At 39.2% G+C, this 17,255-nt stretch overlaps 1 protein-coding gene across 4 annotated transcripts in view; it reads right to left on the bottom strand.

Moving 5' to 3' along the window:
• Positions 1-12,579: 12,579 nt before the first annotated feature.
• LOC119328611 overlaps positions 12,580-17,255 on the bottom strand; it is a 7,934-nt gene continuing 3,258 nt past the window's right edge. The window contains exons 3-5 of one of the 4 annotated variants that reach the window (XR_005159058.1): positions 14,303-14,349; positions 13,133-13,705; positions 12,580-13,051 (exon numbers count right to left, since the gene is read on the bottom strand). Coding sequence is in view for 2 of the 4 variants with exons in the window: in XM_037601594.1 (XP_037457491.1) it covers positions 13,566-13,705; positions 14,303-14,349 (187 nt within the window). In the remaining 2 variants the exon portion in view is untranslated. Of the gene's footprint in view, positions 13,706-14,302; positions 14,350-17,255 lie in introns of all 4 variants that reach the window. The other 3 variants (XR_005159060.1, XM_037601595.1, XM_037601594.1) reach the window with 3 other exon arrangements.

Genomic DNA, 17,255 nt, shown 5'->3' with positions numbered 1-17,255 from the left:
TCTTACAATCTATCTTGGCATTAACTGTATTGAAGAAAGGTCTACCAAAAATATTGGGACAAAAGTCATCTTGTGGGGAACCAAGAACAAGAAAATCAGTAGGGTATTTTATTTCCCACACAAGACTTCAACATCTCTAACAATCCCAACTGGTGATATGGTGTCTCTATTATCAAGTTTAATAGTAACATATGTTTCTTCTATTTTCTGCAGGTGCTATGTCTTAATTTCTTGATATAAGGTGTAAGGAATATCACTCACACTAGCACCCATGTCACATAAACCATGATAACAGTGATATCCTATTTTAACTAAAATGACAGGCATGCCAACAATGGGTCTATGTTTATATTTTTTATCAGGTTTGGCAATTCTAGCAGCTTCTTCACAGAAGTAAATAACATGCCCATCCATATCTTCTTCTAAGAGATCTTTAACCATAGCAATACTAGGTTCAAATTTAATTTGCTCATCAGGTTTAGGTTTTCTAATATAGCTTTTATTAACCACAGTTGAAACTTTAGCATGTTCCTTTATCCTAACAGGGAAAGGTGGTTTCTCAATATAAGCAGAAGGAACAACTGGATCAACATTGTAAAGTATAGTTCCTTCTTTACTTGGTATTGGTTCTCTAAATTCTTATTTAATAGGTGGGTGATATTTAAACCACTTCTATTTAGGGAGTTCAACATGAGTAGCAAACGATTCACAAAAGGAGGCTACTATCTCATAGTCACGTCCATATTTAGTGCTAAACTTTTGAAATGCATCGGTATAGATGAAAGATTTAACACAATTATACTCACGTTTAATACCTGACTCTTTACCTTTGTCGAGTTCCAATCTTCAGAGTTGCGTCTAATTCTTTCCAAAAGATCCCACCAGAATTCAATAGTCTTCTTCGTAAAGGAACCAGCACAAGAAGTATCAAGCATGGTTTGATCATTACGAGAAAGCCGAGCATAAAAATTCTGAATAATAATTTCTCTTGAGAGATCATGATTGGGGCATGAATATAACATTAACTTAAGCCTCTCCCAAGCTAGAGAGATACTTTCTCACGAGGCCAAAAATTAGATATGTAATTCCGGTCACGATGAACTAGATGCATAGGATAATTTTTTGGTGGAACTCCAATTTCAAACGATTCCAATTCCATGATCCAATATCATCGCATAGCTTATACCATGCCACTGTTTTTCCCTTCAAAGATAAAGGGAAGACCTTCTTCATAACTCTACCCCCGGGTAAACCTGCAAGCTTAAACAATCCATAAATTTGTTCCACATATATCAAGTGCATATCAGGATGTTCGGTTCCATATCCTGCATAAGGATTAGCTAGCAGTTGTTCTATCATACCAAAGGAATTTCATATTCAATATTTTCAGTAGGTGCAATAGGTTGAGGGGTAACTAATTGTGGTTCCGGACAAGGTGAAGATACCCCGAACAAACCTCTCAAAGGATTGTTTTCCATAGTAACTAGTGACAATAAATTTCAGCACACTATATAAATGTTTCCTTACCAAATTCCACTTACCAAAGGCACTTCACTCCCCGGAAACGGCGCCAGAAAATAGCCTTGATGACCCACAAGTATAGGGGGATCAATGTAGCTCTTTTCGATAATTAAGAGTGTTGAACCCAACGAGGAGCGGAAGGAAATGACAAGTAGTTTTCAGTAAGGTAATGTCTGCAAGTGCTGAAATTGTAAGTAGCGGAGTAGTTTGATAGCAAGATAATTTGTAACGAGTAAGTAATGATAATAGTAACAAAAGTGCAGCAAGGTAGCCCAATCCTTTTGAGGAAAAGGAGATGCCAAAACGGTCTCTTATGATAAGCAAAGCATTCTTGAGGGTACATGGGAATTTCATCTAGTCACTTTCATCATGTTGGTTTGATTCGTGTTCGCTACTTTGATAATTTGATATGTGGGTGGACCGACGCTTAGGTGTTGTTCTTACTTGAACAAACCTCCTACTTATGATTAACCCTCCCGCAAGCATCCTGATACGTCCATTTTGCATCATGCTTTTATATCGATATTTATTGCATTATGGGCACATTATGTCACAATACTTATGTCTATTCTCTCTTATTTTACAAGGTTTGCACGAAGAGGGAGAATGCCGGCAGCTGGAAATGTGGGATCGAAAAGGAGCAAATATTAAGGACCTATTCTGCACAACTCCAAAAGTCTTGAAACTCCACGGAAGTCAGTTTTGGAATATATAAAAAATATTGGGTGAAGAAAGCACCAGAGGGGGGCCACCCACCATCCACGAGGGTGGGGGCGCGCCCTACCCCCTAGGCATGCCCCCTGTCTTGTGGGCCCCCTAGAGGGCCTCCGGTGCCTATCTTTGTCTATATGAAGTCTTTTGCCCTGGAAAAAATCATAAGCAAGCTTTCGGGACGAAGCTCCGCCGCCACGAGGCGGAACCTTGGCGGAACCAATCTAGGGCTTCGGCGGAGCTGTTCTGCTGGGGAAACATCCCTTCGGGAGGGGGAAATCATGACCATCGTCATCACCATCGATCCTCTCATCAGGAGGGGGTCAATCTCCATCAACATCTTCACCAGCACCATCTCATCTCAAAACCTAGTTCATCTCTTGTATCCAATCTTTGTCCCAAAACCTTAGATTGGTACCTGTGGGTTGCTAGTAGTGTTGATTACCCCTTGTAGTTGATGCTAGCTGGTTTATTTGGTGGAAGATCATATGTTTAGATCCTTTATGCATATTAATACCCCTCTGATTATGAACATGAATATGATTTGTGAGTAGTTACGTTTGTTCCTGAGGACATGGGAGAAGTCTTGCTATAAGTAGTCATGTGAATTTGGTATTCGTTCAATATTTTGATGAGATGTATGTTGTCTTTCCGCTAGTGGTGTCATGTGAACGTCGACTACATTACACTTCACCATTGTTTGGGCCTAGGGGAAGGCATTGGTAAGTAATAAGTAGATGATGGGTTGCTAGAGTGACAGAAGCTTAAACCCTAGTTTATGAGTTGCTTCGTAAGGGGCTGATTTGGATCCATATGTTTCATGCTATGGTTAGGTTTACGTTAATACTTCTTTTGTAGTTCCTGATGCTTGAAAGAGGGGTTAATCATAAGTGGGATACTTGTCCAAGGAAGGGCAGTACCCAAGCACCGATCCACCCACATATCAAATTATCAAAGTAACGAACGTGAATCATATGAGAGTGATGAAAACTAGCTTGACGATAATTCCCATGTGTCCCTGGGAGCGCTTTCCTTTATATAAGAGTTTGTCCAGGCTTGTCCTTTGCTACAAAAAGGGTTGGGCCATCTTGCTGCACCTTATTTACTTTTATTACTTGTTACGCGTTACAAATTACGTTATCACAAAACTATCTGTTACCGATAATTTCAGTGCTTGCAGAGAATACCTTACTGAAAACTGCTTATCATTTCCTTCTTCTCCTCGTTGGGTTTGACACTCTTACTTATCGAAAGGACTACGATAGATCCCCTATACTTGTGGGTCATCAAGACTCTTTTCTGGCGCCGTTGCCGGGGATCTAAGCACCTTTGGTAGGTGGAATTTGGTAAGGAAAATTTATATAGTGTGCTGAAATTTACTGTCTCTTGTTACTATGGAAAGTAATCCTTTAAGGGGCTTGTTCAGGGTATCTTCGCCCCGACCAGTAGAGCAAAGAGTTTCTCCTCAACCTACTAAACCTACTGAAAATGTTTATTTTGAAATTCCTTCGGGTGTGATAGAGAAACTGCTAGCTAATCCTTTTACAAGAGATGGAACACTGCATCCCGACATGCACCTAATCTATGTGGATGAAGTTTGTGGATTATTTAAGCTTGCAGGTATGCCCGAGGATGTTATCAAGAAGAAGGTTTTCCCTTTATCTTTGAAGGGAAAGACATTGACATGGTTTAGGCTATGCGATGATATTGGATCATTGAACTACAACCGATTGAAATTGGAATTTCATCAGAAGTTTTATCCTATGCATCTGGTTCATCATGATCGTAATTATATATATAATTTTTGGCCTCGTGAAGGGGAAAGCATCGCTCAATCTTGGGGGAGGCTTAAGTCAATGTTATATTCAAGCCCCAATCATGAGCTCTCAAGAGAAATTATTATTCAAAAATTTTATGCTCGGCTTTCTCTCAATAATAGCTCCATGCTCGATACTTCTTGTACTGGATCTTTTATGATGAAGACTATTGAATTCAAATGGGATTTATTGGAAGAATTAAACACAACTCTGAAGATTAGGAACTCTACGAAGGTAAGGAGTCAGGTATAACACCTAAGTATGATTGTGTTAAATCTTTTATGCATACCGATGCTTTTCGTGAATTTAGCACTAAATATGAACTTGACTCTGAGATAGTAGCTTCTTTTTCTGAATCTTTTGCTACTCATGTTGATCTCCCTAAGGATAAGTGGCTTAAATATCATCCTCCCATTGAAGTAAAAGTAGTTGAACCTATTAAAGTTGTAGAAAAGACTATCACTTATAATGTTGATCCTATTGTTCCTACCGCTTATATTGAGAAACCACCTTTCCCTGTCAGAATAAAGGATCATGCTAAAGCTTGAACTGTGGTTCTTAAGAGTAATACTAGAACACCTACACCCTCCGAGAAAATTAAATTTGAACCTAGTATTGCTATGGTTAAAAATCTCTTGTCCGATAATATTGATGGGCATGTTATTTACTTTTGTGATGAAGCTGCTAGAATTGCTAGACCCGATACTAAAAATAAACATAGACCTGTTTTAGGCATGCATGTTATTTCTGTTAAAATAGGAGATCATTGCTATCATGGCTTATGTGATATGGGTGCTAGTGCTAGTGCAATACCTCATTCTTTATATGAAGAAATTATGCATGATATTGCACCTGCTGAGATAGAAGATATTGATGTTACAATTAAGCTTGCCAATAGAGATAATATTTCACCATTTGTGATTGTTAGAGATGTTGAAGTCTTGTGTGGGAAAGTTAAATATCCTGCTAATTTTCTTGTTCTTGGTTCCCAACAAGATGACTTTTGTCCCATTATATTTGGTAGACCCTTCTTGAATACTGTTAATGCTAAGATATACTGCACAAAGGATATTGTTTCTGTTAGTTTAGGGGATATGTCTCATAATTTTAATTTTGCTAAATTTCGTAGACAAGCCCATGATAAAGAATTGCCTAGTAAAGATGAAATTATTGGTTTCGCTTCTATTGTCGTGCCTCCTAGTGATCCTTTAGAACAATATTTTCTAGACCATGAAAATGATATGTTTATGAATGAAAGAAGGAAAATAGATGAAGTATTCTTTAAACAGGGACCTATTTTGAAACACAACTTGCCTGTTGAAATTCTAGGAGATCCTCCTCCACCCAAGGGTGACCCCGTGTGTGAGCTTAAACCATTACCTGATACTCTTAACTATGCTTATCTTGATGAAAAGAAGATATATCCTGTTATTATTAGTGCTAACCTTTCAGAGCAGGAAGAAGATAAATTATTGAAAACTCTGAAGAAGAACCGTGCTGCTATTGGATATACTCTTGATGATCTTAAGGGCATTAGCCCCACTCTATGCCAGCACAAAATAAAATTGGAGAAAGATGCTAAACCGGTTGTTGATCACCAATGACGGTTAAATCCTAAGATGAAATAAGTGGTAAGAAAAGAAATACTAAAGCTTCTTGAGGCAGGTATAATTTATCCCCTTGTTGACAGTCAGTGGGTAAGTCATGTCCATTGTGTCCCTAAGAAGGAAGGTATTACTGTTGTTCCTAATGATAAAGATGAATTGATCCCACAAAGAATTGTTACAGGTTATAGAATGGTAATTAACTTCTGCAAATTAAATAAAGCTACTAAAAAGGATCATTACCCTTTACCTTTTATTGATCAAATGCTAGAAAGATTATCCAAACATACACATTTTTGATTTCTAGATAGTTATTCTGGTTTCTCCCAAATACCTGTGTCGAAAGAGGATCGGGAAAGGACCATTTTTACTTGCCCTTTCGGTACCTTTGCTTATAGATGTATGCCTTTTGGTTTATGTAATGCACCTGCTACCTTTCAAAGATGTATGACTGCTATATTCTCTGACTTTTGTGAAAAGATTGTTGAGGTTTTCATGGATGATTTTTTTGTATATGGAACTTCTTTTGATGATTGCTTAAGCAACCTTAATCGAGTTTTGCAGAGATGTGAAGAAACTAATCTTGTCTTGAATTGGGAGAAGTGCCACTTTATGGTTAATGAAGGCATTGTCTTGGGGCATAAAATTTCTAAAAGAGGTATTGAAGTTGATAAAGCTAAAGTTGATGCTATTGAAAAGATGTTGTGTCCAAAGGACATTAAAGGTATAAGAAGTTTCCTTGGTGATGCCGGGTTTTATAAGAGGTTCATTAAAGACTTCTCAAAAATTTCCAGGCCTCTGACTAATCTCTTACAAAAGGATGTTCCTTTTGTCTTTGATGATGATTGTGTAGAAGCATTTGAAATACTTAAGAAAGCTTTGATTTCTGCACCCATTGTTCAGCCACCTGATTGGAATTTACACTTTCAAATTATGTGTGATGCTAGTGATTACGCTGTAGGTGCTGTTTTAGGACAAAGAGTTGATAAGAAATTAAATGTCATCCAATATGCTAGTAAAACTCTAGACAGTGCCCAGAGAAATTATGTTACTACTGAAAAAGAATTTGATTTGCATATTATTGATAGAAAGGGAGCTGAGAACCCCATTGCAGATAACTTGTCTAGGTTAGAATATGTTCTTGATGACCCACTACCTATAGATGATATCTTTCCTGATGAACAATTAGCTGTCATAAATGCTTCTCGTACTGCTCCATGGTATGATGATTATGCTAATTACATTGTTGCTAAATTTATACCACCTAGTTTCACATTGCTACCTCTTGAGCACTGCATTGGTTTTCCCTTGAAGAGGAAAGGGTGGTGTAGTAAAGCACCGTAAGTATTTCCCTCAGTTTTTGAGAACCAAGGTATCAATCCAATAGAAGACCACGCGCGAGTCACCTCGTACCTACACACACAAATAAGAACCTCTTGATAATTTTTTTTGGTATTTTTATGATATAGATTGAAAGTAAAAGATAGAAAAATAAAGTAGATTGCAAACTTGTATGGTGGAGAATAGACCCGGGGGCCATAGGTTTCACTAGTGGCTTCTCTCAAGATAGCAGAAGTATTGCGGTGGGTGAACAATTTACTGTCGAGCAATTGATAGAAAAGCGAATAATTATGAGAATATCTATGAATGATCATGTATATAGGCATCACGTCCGAGACAAGTAGACTGAAACGATCTTGCATCTACTACTATTACTCCACACATCGATCGCTATCTAGCATGCATCTAGAGTATTAAGTTCATAAGAACAGAGTAACGCCTTAAGCAAGATGACATGATGTAGAGGGATAAACTCATGCAATATGATATAAACCCCATCTTTTTATCCTTGATGGCAACAATACAATACGTGTCGTTTCCCTTTCTGTCACTGGGATCGAGCACCGCAGGATTGAACCCAAAGCTAAGCACTTCTCCCATTGCAAGAAAGATCAATCTAGTAGGCCAAACCAAACTGATAATTCAAAGAGACTTGCAAAGATAAACCAATCATACATAAAAGAATTCAGAGAAGATTCAAATATTGTTCATAGATAATCTGGATCATAAACCCACAATTCATCGGATCTCGACAAACACACCGCAAAAGAAGATTACATCGAATAGATCTCCAAGAGAATCGAGGAGAACTTTGTATTGAGATCCAAAGAGAGAGAAGAAGCCATTTCGCTACTAGCTATGGACCTGAAGGTCTGAACTAAACTACTCACACATCATTGGAGGGGGCATGGAGTTGATGTAGAAGCCCTCCGTGATCAATGCCCCCTCCGGCGGAGCTCCGGAAAAGGCCCCAAGATGGGATCTCTTGGGTACAGAAGGTTGCGGCGGTGGAAATAGGGTTTCGTGGTGCTCCTGGATGTTTCTCGGGTATATGGATATATATAGGAGGAAGAAGTAGGTCGGTGGAGCAACGAGGGGCCCACGAGGATGGAGGGCGCGCCTAGGGGGTGGGCACGCCCCCTACCTCGTGGCCTCCTAGATTGTTTCTTGACGTCCACTCCAAGTCTCCTGGATCACGTTTGTTCCAAAAATAACGCTCCCGAAGGTTTCATTCCGTTTGGACTCCGTTTGATATTCCTTTTTGGCGAAACTCTAAAATAGGCAAAAAAACAGCAATTTGGGCTGGGCCTCCGGTTAATAGGTTAGTCCACAAAATAATATAAAAGTGTAAAAATAAGCCCATTAACATCCAAAATAGATAATATAATAGCATGTAACAATAAAAAATTATAGATACATCGGAGACATATCAAGCATCCCCAAGCTTAATTCCTGCTCGTCCTCGAGTAGGTAAATGATAAAAACAGAATTTTTGATGTGGAATGCTTCCTAACATATTTCTCAATGTAATTTTTCTTTATTGTGGCATGAATGTTCAGATCCGAAAGATTCAAGATAAAAGTTTAATATTGACATAGAAATAATAATACTTCAAGCATACTAACTAAGCAATCATGTCATCTCAATATAACATGGCCAAAGAAAGTTATCCCTACAAAATCATATAGTCTGGCTATGCTCTATCTTCATCACACAAAATATTAAATCATGCACAACCCCGATGACAACCCAAGCAATTGTTTCATATGTTTGATGTTCTCAAACTTTTTCAATCTTCACGCAATATATGAGCGTGAGCCATGGATATAGCACTATGTTGGAATAGAATGGTGGTTGTGGAGAAGACAAAAAGGAGAAGATAGTCTCACATCAACTAGGCGTATCAACGGGCTATGGAGATGCCCATCAATAAATATCAATGTGAGTGAGTAGGGATTGCCATGCAACAGATGCACTAGAGCTATAAGTGTATGAAAGTTAAACAAAAGAAACTAAGTGTGTGTGCATTCAACTTGCTTGCTCACGAAGACCTAGGGCAATATGAGGAAGCCCATCATTGGAATATACAAGCCAAGTTCTGTAATGTAAAATTCCCACTAGTTTATGAAAGTGACAACATAGGAGACTCTCTATCATGAAGATCATGGTGCTACTTTGAAGCACAAGTGTGGAAAAAGGATAGTAACATTGTCCCTTCTCTCTTTTCTCTCTTTTTTTATTTGGGCCTTCTTTGTTTTTGTGGCCTCTTTTCTCCTTTTTTTCGTCCGAAGTCTCATCCTGACTTGTGGGGGAATCATAGTCTCCATCATCCTTTCCTCACTGGGACAATGCTCTAATAATGATGATCATCACACTTCTTTTTACTTACAACTCAAGAATTACAACTCAATACTTAGAACAAAATATGACTCTATGTGAATGCCTCCGGCGGTGTACAGGGATATGCAATGAATCAAGAGTGACATGTATGAAAGAATTATGAATGGTGACTTTGCCACAAATACGATGTCAACTACATGATCATGCAAAGCAATATGACAATGATGAAGTGTGTCATAGCAAACGGAACGGTGGAAAATTGCATGGCAATATATCTCGGAATGGCTAAGAAAATTCCATAACAGGTAGGTATGGTGGCTGTTTTGAGGAAGGTATATGGTGGGTTTATGGTACCGGCGAAAGTTGCGCGGTACTAGAGAGGCTAGCAATTGTGGAAGGGTGAGGGTGCGTATAATCCATGGGCTCAACATTAGTCATAAAGACTCACATACTTATTGCAAAAATCTATTAGTTATCGAAACAAAGTACTACGTGCATGCTCCTAGGGGGATAGATTGGTAGGAAAAGACCATCGCTCGTCCCCGACCGCCACTCATAAGGAAGGCAATCAATAAATAAATCATGCTCCGACTTCATCACATAACGGTTCACCATACGTGCATGCTACGGGAATCACAAACTTTAACACAAGTATTTCTCAAATTCACAACTACTCAACTAGCATGACTCTAATATCACCATCTCCATATCTCAAAACAATCATCAAGTATCAAACTTCTCTTAGTATTCAATGCACTTGTATGAAATTTTTTATTATGCCTAAAAGAAAATTTCCATGTTGTTCTAAAGGACTCTCAAAATAATACAAGTGAAGCATGAGAGATTAATTATTTCTATAAAATAAAACCACCACCATGCTCTAAAAGATATAAGTGAAGCACTAGAGCAAAAACTATATAGCTCAAAAGATATAAGTGAAGCACATAGAGTATTCTAATAAATTTTAATTCATGTGTGTGTGTCTCTCAAAAGGTGTGTACAGCAAGGATGATTGTGGTAAACTAAAAATCAAAGACTCAAATCATACAAGACGCTCCAAGCAAAACACATATCATGTGACGAATAAAAATATAGCTTCAAGTAAAGTTACCGATGAACGAAGACAAAAGAGGAGATGCCTTCCGGGGCATCCCCAAGCTTAGGATTTTTGGTGTCCTTGTATTTTACCTTGGGGTGCCTGGTAATCCTTAAGCTTAGTCTCTTGCCACTCCTTGTTCCATAATCCATCAAATCTTTACCCAAAACTTGAAAACTTCACAACACAAAACTTAACAAGAGAACCTCGTGAGCTCCGTTAGCGAAAGAAAACAAAACACCACTTCAACATACTGTAATGAACTCATTATTTATTTATATTGGTGTTAAACCTAATGTATTCCAACTTCTCTATGGTTTATAAACTCTTTTACTAGCCATAGATTCATTAAAATAAGCAAACAACACACGAAAAACATAATCTGTCAAAAACAGAACAGTCTGTAGTAATATGTAACTAACGCAAACTTCTGGAACCCCAAAAATTTTAAAATAAATTGCTGGACGTGAGGAATTTATATATTAATCACCTGCAAAAAGAATTAACTAAATAGCACTCTCCAATAAAAAATGGCAGCAATTCTCGTGAGCGCTAAAGTTTCTGTTTTTTACAGCAAGATCAAAAAGACTTCCCCCAAGTCTTCCCAACGGTTCTACTTGGCACAAACACTAATTAAAAGCATAAAACCACATCTAAACAGAGGCTAGATGGATTATTTATTGAATAACAGGAAGGAAAAATATTGGGTTGTCTTCCAACAAACGCTTTTCTTTAAAACCTTATAGCCAGGCATAAGATTTCAATGATGCTCACATGAAAGACAAGAATTGAAGCACAAAGAGAGCATCATAAAACACATGACAAACACATCTAAGTATAACATACTTCCTATGCATAGTAATCTTATAGGCAAACAAATTATTAAGGCAAGCAAAAACTAGGATATGCAAGGAAGCGGAAACAAACAATAGCAATCTCAATATAACGAAAGCTAATTTAGTAACATGAAAATTTCTAACACCATATTTTCCTCTCTCATAATAATTACATGTGGGATCATAATCAAATTCAACAATATATCTATCACACAACATATTCTTAACATGATCCACATGTATGCAAAGTTGACATTCTTCCAAAATAGTGGGATTAACATTAACTAAAGTCATGACCTCTCCAAACCCACTTTTATCAAAAACTTCATAAGATTGAACATTCTCCAAATATGTGGGATCTAAAGTTGACACTCTTCCAAACCCACTTTCAATAATACTAGATGACCCGTTGCACCAAATGGCGCAGAGACCCGTTTAAAACCATGTGCTCGTTGAAAATATTTGATTTTTTTAATAACTTTGTGTTTGAACATATGTTAAGAACTTAGCCTTTTGTATAAAAGTCTAAATGATTGTACAAAGCTAAGCTCTCATAAAATGCAAGATGACAACAACAGAGTACAATTGTATTGTGTGCAACAACATCCAAAATTAGTTAGCTAATAAATGGTTTGAAAGAAACCAAACATTTCAGAGTGTGTATCCCACATCTCACTCTCCTAGAAAATGAACTTACAGAAAAAACAAGCCGCCATCAACTCAACGAAAATACAATGGTAAGAGAAAATGAGTAACCGACAAAGACACAAAACGTTTAAATTAGTATTTTTAACCATACAAGAGTGTTGCAGGTAACTTTATACAAGAAGAAAAGGGCCAAAAACACAGAGTACAATGACTAAAAGTAGTAAACACCTATGTTTTATTGCGTATTATTATTGTATAATTTTAAAATAATTATTAAATATAAAGTACATAATAGATTGAAATTCTTACACATGTTTGCATGTTGAGCTGTATTTTTTCTGTATGGTTGTATGTTGAGGTGGACCTTTTTTCATCCATGTTATTTGATGAGGCGACATACTTATATGTTAAGAAAATTAGATTGATGAAGGCTAGCCATTTAAAAAAAGAATAGGTTAGAACCCATGATAAATGACTTAATCACATATAGGTCCCTGGTGGGCATTTTCAAACTTATAAAACCTGCTTGACACACCCATAATACTCTTAGGACCGATGGTGTACACTTCATCCAACTGAATATAGTTTGACTACAGACTTTTTATGCTTGATGGATGCAATATAAAGCATACTTCGATTTCAGCTCAATTCCAGCAGCAGGTTAACGCACCAGTAATAGCCTTTTTGGGAAAATGTTACTTTAGACAACATGTACTAAGAAATAAGAACTCTAAGAGGTAAGCTTGCTTCTGGATGTAAGCTCATGTATAAACAATTGATGAAAGTAAAATCACAGTTCATCATAGATGGGAGGAGCATTTGTTTGAGCAGGTCCCTCCTGTACTTTTTCCAAGATGTCTTCAGCTGATACTGAGCCTGATCTCTAGCATCAGCCAGCTTCCTTTGCAGTATCAACAGGCCAATGCGTCTTGAGACAATGTACAGAACCACCAAGGAGAACACGAGGAACCCAATGGTCAGGATGATTCTAGAACAAATGATAGCTAAAAACTGGACGACCCAGACAGTACTGTTGTTACACAAGCAGAAACTTGTCTTGCAGATGGAAACCAAATGCTTATCGCAACAGGAGTAGGCATACAAGTTAAACCCATTTGTTCCACTTCTTTTGTTCTACTGAAAGACAAGAACGACCACATCATAAATGATTGGTAATAAGGCTGGTTTTGAACTCTACAAGAGATTCCTGCTACATACCCATCGAGAACATCTTGTCATTGCATTGTGGTGAACAAACCATGGGTGCGCATCATCAAAGAGCGGTGCCCTTGATATTCACCTTCATCCTTTTGGAGAACACTTGTTGATTCATCTGCATAAAAAGAAATTAAAATTAGCTAGCAGCTTGGCCTTGATAGGTCTGGAAATGCGTTCATACCACAGAAAAAGAGTACTTAGTTCTTATTCATATGGAAAACTTGAAGCACATGAGGCTCTGCAGCAGATTTCATCCCAGCCTTTGTCCTAGAGCATTTAGCAGGTTCGTTTTCATTGTATAAACATAAATTATAGAATGAAATAACAAATATAGCAGGCGACTCTTTAATTAGTGCAATGCGATTTCATTTTGGTCATATGAAATAGTTATATCACCACAATGATTTCTAATTTCGTTACCACATTTCATAGTTCAAGGGAAGTTATCTTTTTCCCTGTTCTCTCCATACCAGTGGTGAACATCACCATGCCTATCACCCATGGGACATAACCCTCCATCACTGCACACATCCACTACCAATCTGCAAGCATCCCCAGTGAGCACCACACTGTCTGCATATAGAAAGGAGGTGAGATCATGATTGATAAACTATGCGTGAGAAATCTATATTTGCCTTCCAGTTTATAGAAGAATAAGAAAGAGACTTAGACAGACTTTTACGCAATGCTCATTTAACCTGTGAAGGACAAAAATATTCCACCATGCATCTATGAATGATGAACTAAACTAAATAAGAGATATATACAGTAAATTCATTCAAAGTGGAAAAGGGATCTTCACATAAGCTTCTTGCTGAGGACATTTCTTGACTGGAAGGTCACACTTGAACCCATTACACTTATAAAACCCGGCCATGTTGTCATTTCAATTTCAAATTAATCATCAATAATGCAAAATAATTTATGACCAACAAATTATTTGGAGGAAAATATTGATAATGCAAATAAATACACACGCGTAGGAAGATGCATCGCAATAGTCGTATTACTTGAATTTCTGATCTGACCAGCAAAGTCAGATCTTCATGGATAGTACACAAAAGAGACAAAGCTTTTAACCATAGTTGGTGCTTAACCTTCTTGCTGCTGCTAATGATTTTGGCCATGAAGGCATCGGAGTAAGGGGAGGAAGAATGGGACGGCGCCTACCGGAAGTTGCCGATGGGCGTTGATGACCTGGCAAAGCCATCTCCCTCCTGCATGATAGGTGGCAGTCGGCGGAGAGGTGTAAATATGACCAGATGTAAAAACAAGCTCGAGCAAACTAATATGGACCAGAAAACTGAGAAAAGTAGAGTATAATATAATTATATTGCAGAGTGTACTAACATAATTATATTCTGGATTAAACTCAATAGCACAACAATTTAGAGGGTTAGAATGTAGTGCGCATATATATCTCAGTAGCGCAAAAACTATTTAGCCAACTTGACTAATAATGTACTCCCTCCGTCCCAAAAAAGTGAGACACTTATTTTGGGATGGAGGGAATAGAAATTAACTTCAGTGTACTAACATAATTATTTTGGATATAAGCAATCAACCACGAATAAAACATTATGAGAGATATCTGACCATTTTAAGAAAAGAAAAAAGAGCCCAACAGCAAGATAGCACAACATGGAGCTGTATTGACCAGTCCCTTTTAAAGAAAGGCTTTAGGATCAGAAGTTGTGTAGTTGTCCAGTTGATCGACATGGAAATATAAAATCCTTTCCGTCAAATCATTACAGCACCTCCGAAAAAAGCTAATGGGAGTTTTATTCAAAGGTAATTCAATTCAGTTACCAAATAATAACATATCTACTTCTCCACATTTAGTTTTGTCTGTAATAAGAAAGCCAGTGCCACATGATTTTTTTGGATCACAGAAACCTGGCTTGAATACATCTGAATGATATAATCAATTTGTCAAAATGCTTGGCAGACACATGAAAAACATACGAGTAAACAAAAATATATGATCGGTATCTGTATTTGATCCACCTGGGTACATGTACATCCTAAAAGCAACAATCAAGCTGCCATGCTGTGACGCCCGGAAAATCATGCTACAGTAATCCCACGCTAATCATGCCACGTCACCTCGGTTACTGTTGCTAACCTCGTGATGATTCGAAACCGTTTCAATATTTAAATTCAAAGTAGGTCAAACAACAAAAGTTTTCAAAAGTTGAAACAAAAATGTTCGGGCGGTGCTGAATATTACAAGGGTAATTATGGTGTAGTAAACACATTTTTATAAAATGCCTAAATAACTTAACATGATTTAAAAACAGAAAAGTAAATAGATAAAAGAAAAGAAAATGCAAAACCAAAACAAAAAAAAGAGGAGAGAACCCCCCACCCACTGGACCAGGCAGCCCACCTCCTCAGGCCGGCCCACCTGGCCCAACCGGCCGCGCCCCCACTCCCTTACCCTCTCCCCCCACTTCCCCTAACCCTAACCGAACAGCCACTTCCCCCCCCACTCGCTTTCCCCTTCCCTCCACGATCCAGATCGGATCGTGGCCCGACCGCGCACGCCGCCCCGCCGCTGGACCTCGACCTCGCCGCCTGGGACGCCGCTCGACGCGGGAGCCCCTTCGCCGCCTCGACCACGCCTCGTCCTCGTCGGCTCCTCTCGGCCTCCTTCCTCTCCGCCCGCGGCGCCATCGTCTACTACCTCCTCTTCGACCACGAGCACGAGCTCGGGACCCCGTCGTCGCCGGACTAACGCCGCCCGTCGCCGGATCTCCCTCGTCGGACTTCCCCCGACCTCCATCGAGCCCACTGCCACGGTCCCTACTCCCCACCGTGAGCTCCCTTCCTTCCCTTCTCTGTCGCCGGCGCCGTTTCCCCCCCACCCCGCAGCGCCCGCGTGCCGGAGCTCATGCTCTGGGCCGCCCTCGCCACACCGCACCACGCCCACACGTCCCGGTCCTCCTCCTCCCTGTCCCGCAGCTCCGTCCGGCGCTCGCGCCGTCCGGCGCTCGCACCGCTGCACCTGCCGCCACCGCGGCTGCTTAGCGCCGCCCTGCCTCCACTGCTGCCCGTCGCCGCCTCCCTGCCGCTAGCCCCGCACCGCTCGCCGTTCGGGCAAAAACCGCACGCCTGTGACCCAGCACCCAGCGCCCGTAACCCGCTATGGCCCCTCTGGCCAATGACATGGGGGCCCCGCCCCAGAACGGTTTTATAAAAAGAAAGAATTTAAAAAAAAAATATATTAAATAACTAAATAATAATTAAATTAATTAATTAATTAAGGAATTAATTAAGTTAATTAATCATAATTAGATTAACCTAATTAACTAATTAGTTTAATTAAACAGTAATTAGATTAGCTAAACATTAATTAGACTAAACAGTCAATGACGAACGGGGACCACCTATCAGGTTGACCAAGTCAACCCTGTTGACTGCTGACGTCAGCATGACATCATGCTGACATCATAAATTCATTTTCGAATTAAATAATTAATTAGTTAAATTTCAGAAATTAATAAAATCTTTAGAAAATTATATCTTTTAATCCGTAACTCGGATTAAAATATTTTCAACATGAAAGTTGATCAGAACGACGAGACGATTCAGGATACGCAGCCCGTTCGTCCACCACACACCCCTAACATATCAAACTCGCAACTTTCCCCCTCCGGCTCCTCTGCCCGAAAACACGGAACCCCGGGGATACTTTCCCGGATGTTTTTCCCCCTTCACCGGTATCACCTACTACCGCGTTAGGGCACACCGAACACCGCGTATTGCCTTGTTATATTTTGTGATGCTTTGTTTGCTCTGTATTCATTATTTCTTCCCCCTCTTCTCTCCGGTAGACTACGAGACCGACGCTGTTGCCGACCAGTTCGACTACGGAGTTGACGACCCCTCTCTCTTGCCAGAGCAACCAGGCAAGCCCCCCCCCCCCTTGATCACCAGATATCGCCTATTCTACTCTATACTGCTTGCATTAGATTAGTGTACCATGTTACTGCTTTCGTTAATCCTATTCTGATGCATAGCCTGACATTGTCGCTACATCTGTTGATACCTTACCTGCAATCCTAAATGCTTAGTATAGGATGCTAGTTTATCATCATTGGCCCTACATTCTTGTCAGTCT

This window comes from Triticum dicoccoides, chromosome 7A, assembly GCF_002162155.2.
Source record: "Triticum dicoccoides isolate Atlit2015 ecotype Zavitan chromosome 7A, WEW_v2.0, whole genome shotgun sequence".
NCBI lineage: Eukaryota > Viridiplantae > Streptophyta > Magnoliopsida > Poales > Poaceae > Triticum > Triticum dicoccoides.
The sequence above is the reverse complement of the archived record's forward strand: the minus strand, read 5'-3'. Positions and strand labels throughout refer to the sequence as shown.